This window comes from Harpegnathos saltator, unplaced genomic scaffold (assembly GCF_003227715.2).
Source record: "Harpegnathos saltator strain DR-91 unplaced genomic scaffold, Hsal_v8.6 scaffold152, whole genome shotgun sequence".
Classification (NCBI taxonomy): Eukaryota; Metazoa; Arthropoda; class Insecta; order Hymenoptera; family Formicidae; genus Harpegnathos; species Harpegnathos saltator.
The window spans coordinates 1-13,102 of NW_020229931.1; the positions used below are offsets into that span (position 1 = coordinate 1).

The 13,102-nt window shown below is 42.2% G+C and overlaps 1 protein-coding gene across 1 annotated transcript; it reads right to left on the bottom strand.

Moving 5' to 3' along the window:
• Nucleotides 1–12: 12 nt before the first annotated feature.
• On the bottom strand, nt 13–1,240 carry LOC109503991 (uncharacterized; the record flags this gene model as incomplete). The annotated part of the gene is made up of 3 exons (XM_019842086.2): nt 1,004–1,240; nt 238–582; nt 13–61 (listed from the first exon to the last, which is right to left on the bottom strand). Coding segments are annotated over exons 1-3 (631 nt in total), but the record flags the coding sequence as incomplete, so codon positions are not given.
• Between the last annotated feature and the right edge of the window lie 11,862 nt (nt 1,241–13,102).

A 13,102-nucleotide genomic window follows, 5' to 3' on the forward strand; every position in this document is an offset into this window, starting at 1 on the left:
AAAGATTAATGCTATGATGACTTTTGTAGTTGTAATACGTTGATCCGCTGTTTGCTGGAGCCTGTTAAAAAACATATTGTCTTTTTATATCATATTTATATCATGTACATCATAATTTATATCATGTACATTGAATATGAAACAAATATTTTCATATTTAACAAAGCCTTTTATCTTTTTTATCTCTTATTAATAAAGTTTTAACAAATTCGGAATTTTAATGTGGAATATGTATACCTGGATTTGAACATGTTTTCCATCGATGGCTCCTATACAATTTGGAAAGTTCCATAATTGTTCAAATTCGTAGACTACAGTTGCCCAACTCTCTTCATTGTCTTTTATAAAAATTGTATCTTTTAAACAAATCCAAATAACTTCACAAGTCTCAGATATAATTTTTGAGATTGTGTTGTGTGCGACCCTGAAGGAATATGACAGAGATTTCATGCTATCCCCTGATGCTAGATAGCGGAGTGTAATTTGAAGCCGAGTATCAGGCGAAATAGGTTCGCGAATAATATATTTTTTTGCGATGATTGGTCCGACCAATATTAATAACGCTTCAAATAAGGTGGCATTCTAAAATAATCAATATATTTTTCGTGGTCTTCAAGTACCATTTCTTTCACTAGATTTGCACTTGCTCTTTGCTTCAATCTTCTGTCCGTACTAAATATATGTCGCACCCAATATTTACGTTGTTTTATATTTTCTTTGTCTTTTGCAATATTATATAATAAATATAATTTTGCTATTTTGCGGCGTAGCTCCTGCTTTCTTAACACACACCAACTTTGTTTTGACAAATTTAATAAATGAGAAATTATAACAAATAAATTTTCAGACTCCATGTTCTTGACTCCAAGTTTGTCTCCAAGTCTCTTGGTTAAGATTTTTGCAGATTATGTTAAGTTTGCGTTCTATTCCGCAGAAATGTATTTTCCAGTGTCCCATGGTGCGGAAAACGCGGAAGCGTAATCTGTGCGTGCCAATAATATACATTATTCCGATAGATACTACAGAAGGATCTATGGGAAAAATCTTGTGATTGGCTAAACTCCAATTGCGCTTCTGCAAGTTCCGCTCCATGGGACATTAGAAAATCCATTTTAGCGGAACGCAATTGACGGAATGTCTGTGATTGGACAGAGTTTGTTCCGCCAATTCCGCATTCTGCAGGTTCCGCATCCATGGGACTGCACCATAATTCTATGGGTACCGTCGATAAAGCAGACATGGTGATAAGCATTGTAAATTCAACACGTAAATCTCTAAAATGGTACCAGAAATTTTTTTTCATTTGCTAGACATATGCGTGTGGAATGCGTATTGTCTGTATAAACATAAAATGCAAAAACCCATATCTATGGCCAAGTTTCACTTGAAATTAATCCGGGAAATACTGGAAAAATATCATAAGAATACTAATTATCATCATCGAACAAACAATAATAATCCATTACGATTAATGGAACGACATTTTCCTTCACTCTATGTACCTGTTACGTCCTGTAGATTTAATTAGTAAAAATTCTTTCCTCTCGCGGATTTATATTCTCCTAATATAACTATAATAGGAATATATACATATATAAATATAAATTAGGAAACAGACCCATCTGGCGAACAGCCGTCGCGCCAAATGAAAGGCGATTCGGGAAAATCCCATATGAAACAGTGCCCTGTTGTAAAAATCTACGTCTTCGTTTAAAGTTTATATCTGGGTAGTGTTCGCCAAGTGTGTCCGTCGTCCTAGCCATAAAAATTTGAAACTTCGCGCTAACAAACCTTCAGTAAAACAAAGCAACACAGAGCATTCCTGCTCTAAAACTTCAAACTTACATCTTCCCAATCCAAAACCATATGTACCCTATCAGTCAACCAACAAAGCTTACTTCACTGATAGTCGTAAAATCTGATCTCAGCCTTTGATTTACGGCATTTTGATTTTTCCAGCCGGCCACTTGTATACATTTCTCTATCTCAAGAATCCACCACCTCCACGCTTGTCGCGCCTAATTCATTCAGCCAATCATATATCCACCTAAAACTATGAGACACCCATGCTCCACCCTTTAGCCCTTCCATATTCATATCTCCAAAAACTAACTGTCTCCTCCCACGATGTCTTTTAACTTTGCTAATGGCTGAGATTTTTTCCCACTAAGACCAATTCACCCCTTCCTCAAAGGCCATCTCTCTACCCACCCTGATAGCTTCTGCCTCCGATTATCACTATAAAAACCGCAGTAATCCGCCTCCGCGACACACTACACTACTTCTACTTCTACCATTACTTCTATTCTGAGAGACAGGAAAAAGAGCAGATTCACATTCACTTAGATTCTAGATTCAAAAGTCAGACCTGTAAAAACGCGTCCTTAGACTCAAATTCGTCTTCGGTTTTGTTTCGGCACTACACATACTCTTACGTCCTCTGTCTTATTTTTTTTTGGGGACAAAAATAAAAGTTTAGAATCAGTGCTATTGTGCCATAATTGGACAATTGGAAGGGAGTCGCACAACCCATCCCAACCTACAGAGCAGGAGCCGCCTATCAACCGTTATATCTTGTTCATTTCTCGCATCCCAGGAATCACCAGTAAGTTACATTTTCTTTGCTTACTAACTCTTTACTCATATTCCTTCCTCTTTTCTTATTATTTCCTCCTTCTTTCACTTCTCATACACACACACATACACATACACAGTCATTCATCAATTGTATTAACCGCGCCGTAATTCATTTTGTTATTATACTCATTTTAATAAATCTGTTTATATTTCATTTTATTTTTCCAATTGATTTCAAAATCACCCCACCCTTCCAACAGTCAACTCATGGTCCTATCCCCAGTAAAGGGATTCGCGTCCCTGACCGAAAAACGGATCGCTCGTCGTACGTCGGTGCCCGAGTAAAGAGACCCGTCGGGTCCTTGACCCGTTCACTGACACGCGTGTACGAACGAGGTTCGCCTTACTCGCGAACGAAAGGGTTGCGTTCCTCCTCTAGGACGTAACATACCAGTAGGAAAAAACCGAAATAGAAGGTGCGTCGTTTGCACGGCAAACGACAAAAGACACGAGTCTAGATATGAATGTAAAAATTGTAATGTAGGTCTCTGCGTCGATCCTTGTTTTAGAATTTACCATTCTGAATTAAATTACTAAGAATTATAATTTGATGTCTAACTACCCTAAATTGTACTTTTATTTATAATAATAGCAAAATTTATAAATATGTAAATAACTGAATACTGATAAAATATATTCATTTTCATGTTTTTCATATAATGCGACGAAATAGTTGTTACGTAGCTCTTACAAAAGTGTACATACAAGAGAATCCCAAAGTGGCGTTGAAAGACGTAAGTGCGAACATCGAAGACTACCGACGTGCAATGTGCACACTTCGTGGCGCGGTGCCCCGTTCAGTGGCGTCACTCCAGTGGAGCGGACTGCCGTAACGAAAGGGTTAAAATTGGTGATTTTGCTGTAGAGGACAAAATGCGTTCTGGACGGCAAAGAGTATTCGAAGACGAAGAATTGCAGGCATCGGTGGACGAAGACCCATGTCAAATGTAATAGCAATTTGCAGAAGCATTAAATTGTGCTCAATCTGTCATTTCCGATCGTTTGAAAGCCTTAGAAAAGGTTTATAAGGAAGGAAAATGGGTCCCATGTGAACTGAAGTCAAGAGAGACATTGAAAGGCGAAAAACCAGTTGCGAAATTCTACTTGCTAGGCAACAAAGAAAGGGTTTTTTACATCGTATCATCACTGGGGATGAAAAATGGATTTATTTTGATAACCCCAAATGTCGAAAAACTATTTGCGATCCCGGCCAATCCTCAACATCGACGCCAAAGCAGAATATCCACAAAAAGAAGGCAATGCTCTGTATTTGGTGGGACCAGAAGGGTGTGCTGTACCATAAGCTGTTGAAAAGTGGTCAAACAGTCACAAGGGATCTCTACAAAGAACAAATTACCCGTTTGAGCCGAGCATTGCACGAAAAATAATTAAAATATGAAACAAGACAGCATAAAATGATTTTGCTTCATGACAACGTTCGGGTTGACGTTACAAAATCTGTCAAGGAAACGTTAGAAGCACTTCGCTGGGAAGTGTTACCTCATGCAGCTTATTCACCAGACTGTGCCCTTTCCGATTACCACTTGTTTCGGTTGATGGCACACGCACTTGCTGACGAATGCTTCAATTCTTATGAAGACGTCGAAAAATGGGTCTCTGACTGGATAGACACAAAGATAAGTCATTCTTTCGCCGCGGAATTCACTTGCTGACCGAAAGATGGGAAAAAGTCATCGCTAACGATGGACAATATTTTGATTGATGTACTTTTTCATTTTGAAAAAGTATATACTTTAACACACTGTTAACACACTTTTACATTTGTAAGTTGCAAGTGTGTTTAGTACGGCTCGCTACGCGCGCTCTACTCCATCCCTGCCCCACCCCCATCTCATCTGCCCGTGGGCAATAGAAACGTGGGCAATAAAAACGTAAGCAATAGAAACGTAGGCAATAGAACCGTGGGCAATAGAACCGTGGACAATAGAACTGTCGGCAATAGAAGGCAATAGAACTGTGCGCAATTGAACTACAGGTTACGTGAAAAGTTCGCGGAGCGAAACTGAAATAAAGAATACCTAATTCTAAAAATGATTTTATTCTTCAATATAGTCTCCATTAACTTTAATACACTTGGCCCAATGGCTCTCCAATAATTTTATTCCATCACGGAAGTGTGTTTCTGGTAGGTCTGCGAAATATGCCTCTACGGCTGCTATAGCTTCTTCATTCGACAAAAAATGTTTTCCACGGAGGAATTGTTTCAGGTTTCTGAACAGATAGAAGTCGCTGGGTGCCAAATCTGGCGAATACGGTGGATGATTAAGCAATTTGTACTTCAATTCATTGAATTTAGACATTGACAAAACACTTTTGTGAGCAGGTGCGTTGTCTTGGTGAAAAATGATTTGTTTGTGCTGCAAACCAGGTTTTTCTCACGAATTTTTGCGTCCAGTTGATCCAGAAGGTTACAATAATATTCAGAGTTAATTGTTTTACCTTTTTCCAGATAGTCAATTAACAAAATCCCTTTAGTATCTCAAAAAACTGATGCCAAAACTTTTTTTGCCGATATTTCATGCTTTGTTTGCTTTGTAGCTGAACATCCAGCTTCAGTCCACTGTAAACGTTCCTGTTTCAGTTTAGGATTATGGTGATAGATTCTAGTCTCATCCATAGTTATAAAACGACGCACAAAATCGGTTTTATTCTTCTTAAAACGATCCAAATGACATTGAGAAATTTGCTTTCGAGCGAGTTTTTGTTGAATTATTAACGTATGCGGCACCACTTTTCCAAACACCTTTTTCAATTGTAATTCTTTATGCAAAATATGCCGTACCCGTTCATCTGAAATGCCTATGCTATGAGCAATTTCATACGTAGTCACACTTGGATCTTCAGAAACAATAACATGTATTTGTTCAATGATTTCTGGTGTTGATGCGCTTTTTGGACGTCCACTGCGTGGATTATCTTCGATGCTTGTACGACGTTGAAACTCAAGTGCCCATTTACAAACCATTGTTTTTGAAGGAGCAGATTCTCCTAACACATTTTTGAATAAATCTCTGAATAAATTTCCATTGCCTTTAAACCTTTTTTAACAAAGAACTCAATCACTGCACGCTGGTTCAAATTTTCCATACCAAACAAATATACTGACACATCAATTTCAATTGGCTTGTGAACACAGAAAGAATTAACAGATGGAAATGAAACCTAACCTAGGTTAATGTGAAGAGTGATTCTATATAACCAACTACAATTTATAATTCTACCGTGTACTTATAGATGCCGCTCCGTGAACTTTTTACGCAACCTGTATATCCAATATACATTTATTTACAAAATAAAGTAAACAACAAAATAAATTTTCGACAATTTCAATAGTCTTCTACATGTGTGTATAGGTTTCAAATTATTAGGTGTGTAAATTAATTCGGTCCGTTTCTTTCTTCCAATAAAAGACTTTATTATGAAAAAGCATGAAAATATACGAATCAAAGTATTTGTCATCGCTTGCTATTATTTTTTCCCATCTGTCTGGTAGTTGTTGCATTCCATGACGGAAAAATGATTCGTCTTTCGAAGCGATCCATTCATTGAGCCATTTCTCTATTTTTTCATAATTGTTGAAGTGCTACTCCGAAAGCCCGTGTGCCATCGATCTGAACAAGTGATAATCGGATTGAGCAATGTCTGGTGAATACGGTGGGTGAGGTAAAACGTCCCAGCCAAGTGTTTCCAAGGTGGCCTTCACAATCTTTCCAACATGTGGCCGAGCGTTATCGTGCTAGAAGATCACTTTGTCGTGTCTCTTTGCATATTGCGGCCGCTTATTTTTCAATGCGTTATTTAAACGGATCAATTGTTGTTGGTAAAGTTCGGCAGTGATGGTTTGGCTCTGTGTTAATAGTTCATGATACACTACACCCTTCTGGTCCCACCATATATAGGGTGTCCCATTTTAAGTGTCCACCCCAAATATTTCTCTTATTTTTTATTTTAGAGAAAAATGGTTCAGACACGTTTTATATGGTTTCGAGGGGGCCATAAGATGGTACCATTGATTTGACCTCGAAGAGTCATTTGAAGGTCACGTGCAGGTTACCTCAATTTCTTTAGAGGGCACCCCCTATTTTTTATTACATATTCTTGTAGCTGACCTCGAGATCTTCCCAAAACACTATAATCAAATGTATTTTGGTGAAGTACTTTTCGAGTTACAAAGCTCCAAATTTACAAAATTTTGATAAAAATATAAAATATTTCGTAAAACATTCACTTTCCGATAGTCTTATCTTACATGATTCAACCAGTCAAGGCAAGATCCGAGCATGATCCAACCAGTCAAGGCAAGATCCAAGCATGATCGAACCAGTCAAGTCAAGATCCCAGCATGATCCAGCCAGTCAAGACGAGATCCTATATTGCCTGATAATCAATGAACTGTAACAATTGTGAAAGTGCAATTGTCAATTCTTTTAATGAAACAAATATCAAGAGGCTTGTTTCAAATTTCTTACTTGGGCAACTGTCGGTATTTTGGCGGAGTCTCAGACAGACGCATATTATTATCCATTGACATTTTTTTGATAAGACAGGAATTTTTGGTTTTTGGCGCTTTTTTCTTTATAATTATGGCTGCTTATCCACCAAATGAAATTGTAGACATGATTCGCATTTTGGGTGAGGCCAGGAATAATTACTCGGCAGCAGAAAGGCTTTATGCTGAAAGATTTCCAGACAGACGCCATCCTGATAGGAAAGTAATAAAAAGACTCTGCGACAGAGCTGAACAGGATATTCTTAGAAGAAACCGGCGAAAATCGAGCCCTGATGAAGTCACATCATTGACTGTTATAGGTGCCATTGCTTTGAATCCTCAAATCTCTACGAGACAAATTGAGAGGCAATACGGTATATCTAAATCAACAGCCAATCGTGTGCTCAAGCTCAACAAGTTTCACCAATTGCTGAGTTAGATGAATCACATTCATCTAACTCAGCAATTGGAAGAGAGGGACTACCAACGCCGTGTACGTTTTTGTAACTGGGCTCGAGATTAAATCCAAAATCCCCGGTTCATTGCTGATACGCTTTTTTCTGATGAAGCCACGTTTTGTAATAGAAGAGGCGTTAATAGCACTGATTCTAAATTTTAATTTTTCTTTTCCAAAAATAGGAAAGAGGACGCGTTTTTGCAAGTCTGACTTCTAGAATCTGAATAGCTGAATGAGAGTGTGTCTGACTTTTTTCTGTCTCTCAGAGTAGTGTCGCGGAGGCGGATTACCGCGGTTTTTATACCGATAATCGAAGGCAGAAGCTATCAGGGTGGGTAGAGAGATGACCTTTGAGGAAGGGGTGAATTGGTCTTAGTGGGAAAAAGTCTCAGCCATTAGAAATTAAGGATGAAGTTAAAAGACATCATGGGAGGAGACGGTTAGTTTTTGGAGATATGAATATGAAAGGGCTAAAGGGTGGAGCGTGGGTGTCTCATAGTTTTAGGTGGATATGATATGATTGGCTGAATAGATTAGGCGCGACAAGTGTGGAGGTGATGGATTCTTGAGATAGAGAAATGTATACAAGTGGCCGGCTGGAAAAATCAAAATGCCGTAAATCAAGGGTTGAGATAAGAGTTTATAACCATCGGTGAAGTAGGCTTTGTTGGTTGACTGATAGGGCACATATTGGTTTTTGATTGGGAAGATGTATAAGTTTCAAGTTTTAGAGCAGGGATGCTCTGAGTTGCTTTGTTTTACTAAAGGTTTGTTAGCGCAGAGTTTCAAATTTTATAGCTAGGCTGACGGACACACTTGGCGAACACTACCCAGATATAAACTTTGAACGAAGATGTATAGATTTTTACAACAGGGCACTGTTTCCTGTTATGAAATTTTCCCGAATCGCCTTTCATTTGGCGCGACGGCTGTTCGCCAGATGGGTCTGTTTCCTAATTTATATCAGGTGTAGTAAAAAGAAATCCATTATTTTTGCATGAAATTGAAGGCTTTAATTACCATAGTTAGAATGATCCGATTTAGGTCAAATATGCGCCGTTTTGTTCGATAACTTGTTGCCATTTTGAAGGTAATTTCATTATGCCTCTCTCATAGAAGCCCTCGTCCCTATTGGCAAAAAATTGAGACAGTCGATTTTCACAAGCCTCTCTTGAAACGAATTTTTCACCAGCAAAATTGTTCGCCATGGACAGGAACAGATGGTAATCACTTGGTGCCAAGTCCGGACTATAAGGTGGATGCATAAGAACCTCCCAACCAAGCTCCCGGAGCTTCTGGCGAGTCACTATCGATGTGTGTGGCCTGGCGTTGTCCTGATGGAACACAATTCCTCTCCTATTGACCAAAGTTGGCCGCTTCTGGGCGATTGCTTCCTTCAGACTGTCCAATTGTTGACAGTATAGTTCCGAGTTAAGTGTTTTGCCGTAGGGGAGCAGCTCATAGTAGATAATTCCCTGCCAATCCCACTAAACACACAGCAAAACCTTCCTGGCCGTCAATCCTGGCTTGGCCACCGTTTTCGCCGGCTCACCGCGATTCGACCACGACCGTTTTCGCTTGACGTTGTCGTAAGTGATCCACTTTTCATCACCAGTGACCAACTGCTTCAGAAATGAGTCGATTTTGTTGCGATTCAGCAGCGATTCGCAGATGGAAATTCGGTCCATGAGGTTTTTTTTCGTTAACTTGTGTGGCACCCATACATCGAGCTTCTTTTTGTATCCAGCCTTATTCAAATGGTTCCAAACGGTTTTTGTGCAATCTTTAGCTCTTGGGCAATCGAAACAGTGCTTACATGACGGTCGGACTCGACAATGTCCATGATTTTATCGATATTTTCTACAATTGGCCTTCCAGTGCGTGGTGCATCTTTGACATCGAAATTACCAGAACGAATTGACGAAACCAAAATTGCGCGTGATTGGCTGTTACAGTATCAGGACCATAAACACTATTCACATTTTCAGCCGCCTGGCTTGCGTTTTCGCCTTTATCGAAGGAAAACTGTAAAATATAGCGTATTTTCTCTTTGCTAGTGTCCATCTTTGACGCGCGCTCAAACAAAACTGAGTCAACTAATCACAAAACTGTCACAAAAGTTTTATTAGTACGAAATCTGTGGGGACTTTGAGCTCCCCAAAAGCGCACGCATCCGTTTTCCGTGCGGCGCTACAGAACGCGCGCAAGTGTCACTCGTGCGGGAAAAAAGACCAACGAGCAGTAACCGTTGGAAGCGCACACAGAGCTCACGAATATACGATCGCTAGTTCATAGTTAGTCATTCTTTCTTTGTCGTGTGTGACACCGCAATTTCTGCACGCGGTCGCGATTGTGCAAGAGCGGGCAGGCAGGAGCATCGGCTCCGTTCGACACACACACATATACATATGAGTCCCGCTGTGGCTCATATGTCGTGCGAGCATAGAAAACTATTTTTCTGTATTGTAGACGAATAAGTTGTACCTGTGACTCACGTGCTCTGCAGCTGGCAGGCACGTGCGCAATAAAGGGACCAAAGAAGAACACGCCTAGGTTAATTTAGGAACCTACCCTCCACTTGCATCGGCGAGAGAGCAAGAGGACACAAAAAACCTAAATTGGTGACCCCGACACCTAAAATTGGTAACCGGACAAGACTCGCAGTGTAACAAAAAAGAGAGAGACATTGTGCCATTCCAACGGACCTTCTGGCTAAGGTCACCTTGCCGACCGGGAAAAATTCAAACTTCCTAAAAATTGAAAACATTTGTCCGCATCGGGTGATCCCGCCGCCATCGGACAGCTTCGCCTCGAAAAAGGTCAGAATCGAGCTGTGATTGGTCGAAGACTCGGTGCTGTGCGCGTAGTGACTATCGGCGCATGCGTGACAAACTCTGATTGGTCGAAGACTCGGTGCTGTGCTCGTAGTGACTATCGGCGCATGCGTGACAAACTCTGATTGGTCGAAGACTCGGTGCTGTGCGCGTAGTGACTATCGGCGCATGCGTGACAAACTCTGATTGGTCGAAGACTCGGTGCTGTGCGCGTGGTAACCTTCGGCGCATGCGTGACGGACTCTGATTGGCTGAGACTCTGCTCTGCGCATGCAGTCATCGTGAGTGTGACACGTGCAGTTCCACAACGGTAAAAATTTTTGATCAAGTGCTACACACTCTTTCGCGCCTGTTTCGCATCGCGACAGCCGCACACGCACATTTCAATCAGTGCCTGAAGAAAAAAAAACTGCGTACAATCGTATTCATTCCGTGAATCCGAACAGACACCATGTCGCTACATCACACCCCTCCGTCCAAGGGATCGGAGCAGCCACCCGGCACACCGGCAAGGCCAAGTCACATCGAACTACCTCACGGGAGTGCATCCCAATTGGAGCCGCTCATTGACATGGGGCCTCCATTCAACGACAGTGTCATCGAATCTATTACAGCGTGTAAGATTCCATCGTTTTGGAAACAGCAGCCTGCTCTGTGGTTCGCGCAAATAGAATCTTTATTTCAAATACATCGTATCCGCTCTGATGACGGCAAATATCACCTTGTCATCGGTGCACTCGACTTTGAAGCAATTCAAGAGATAGCGGACATCCTGGCATCACCACCTGTCATTGACAAGTATGTCACCTTAAAAACGCAGTTACTTGCACGTTTCGCAGATTCTGCAGACAAGCAGCTCCACCGTTTACTCACAGACTTAGAGCTTGGCAACCGCAAGCCCTCACAATTCCTCCGTCACATGAGGACACTGGCAGGCGACCGAGTGTCACAGGACATCCTGCGAGTGCGCTGGCTAGCACTTCTACCACCCGGGATACAGCGAGTCCTCAAGATCCTTCGGATAACCTGCTTAGAGGACCTCTCAACAGTTGCAGACGAGCTCATGGAAGGCTCTTCTACACCCCAAGTTCTTGCAGTTGCTGCATCACATTCACCGTCACCAGGTAGACTGGGAGCTGCAGCCTCTGCCGACACCCAAACCATTCAGCAGTTAGGAGAAGCAGTAACCATCATGCAACAGTCCGTCGCACACCTGACGACTCTGCTCGAGCACCTGTTGCCTGCTGTTGTCCACCAAGGACAGCCCACCCAGCGTCAACGTACACGTTCCAGGTCGCGCTCTCGTAACACTCAGCAACTAACCAGGCAGTGGTGCTATTACCACCGCCGCTTCGGTGCTGCTGCGAGACGATGCCAGCAGCCGTGCAGCTTTACACTCCAAGCTACCAATGCAAATGGCGCGGGAAACTGACGTCGCTGCCGTCGACACAGGCAATCGGCGACAGCACAACAGCGCCTAGTGAGAAAAGACTCCACGTTTTTGACAGAACCACGAATATTAGGTTCCTGGTCGACTCTGGATCCGTCGTTTCGCTGATTCCTCGGAAGTGCGTGCACAGGAAGCTCACTCCTACCGAACTACAACTATTCGCCGCCAATTCATCAGCCATCTGCACATTTGGCCAGCAGCCGCTCACCCTCGATCTCGGACTTCGCCGCGCATTAAAATGGTCGTTTATCATTGCTGATGTGAACTCAGCGATCATCGGAGCTGATTTTCTCTCACACTACGGTCTAATCATCGATCTCTCTCGACAACGCCTTGTGGATCCAAAAACCAGCCTTGCCACACAGGGTCAGGTATGTGAGACAACCATTTTTAGTGTCTCCGCAACCAGTCAACACAATCTTCCGAACTCACCACACCGAGAGCCATATGCCACACTACTGGACTCGCATGCAGCAGTCTTCGCACCAAGGCTAACTCCTTCAGCGATCCGCTTTGACGGGATCACGCATCATATAGAGACCACAGGACCTCCAGTGTTCGAGCGTCCACGACGACTTCTAGGTGACAAATTGGCAGCCGCCAAGGCAGACTTCGACCTTCTCTTACATCTTGGGGTCGTGCAACCTTCACGCAGTCAATGGGCGAGTCCGATACACATGGTGCAGAAAAATCAAGGTGGCTGGCGCACAACAGGTGATTACCGGCGTCTAAATTCTCAAACTGTTCCAGACAGATATCCGATTCCACGAATAGAGGACATCTTACAACAGTTGCACGGAAAAAAGGTCTTTTCCACGCTAGACCTAATCCGAGCGTATCACCAAATTCCTGTTGCACCGGAGGACGTCCCCAAAACCGCTGTCACGACACCTTTCGGCCTATTTGAATTCTTAGGCATGCCGCCTGGACTTCGAAATGCCACGCAAACGTTCCAACGGCACATGGACAATATACTGCGCGGGATCAACTTTGCTGCATGCTACGTAGATGATATCATCATCTTCTCAGACAGCCATGAAGAACATCTTCAACATCTCGATACCGTTCTCAGAGTGCTCCAAGAGAACAACCTTCCAGTCCATGCGACCAAATCCTTCTTTGGACAGGATTCTGTGCGTTACCTCGACTACATTGTCTCACAGACTGGACTTAAACCACCACTCGACAGGGTAACAGCCATTCAACAGTTTCCA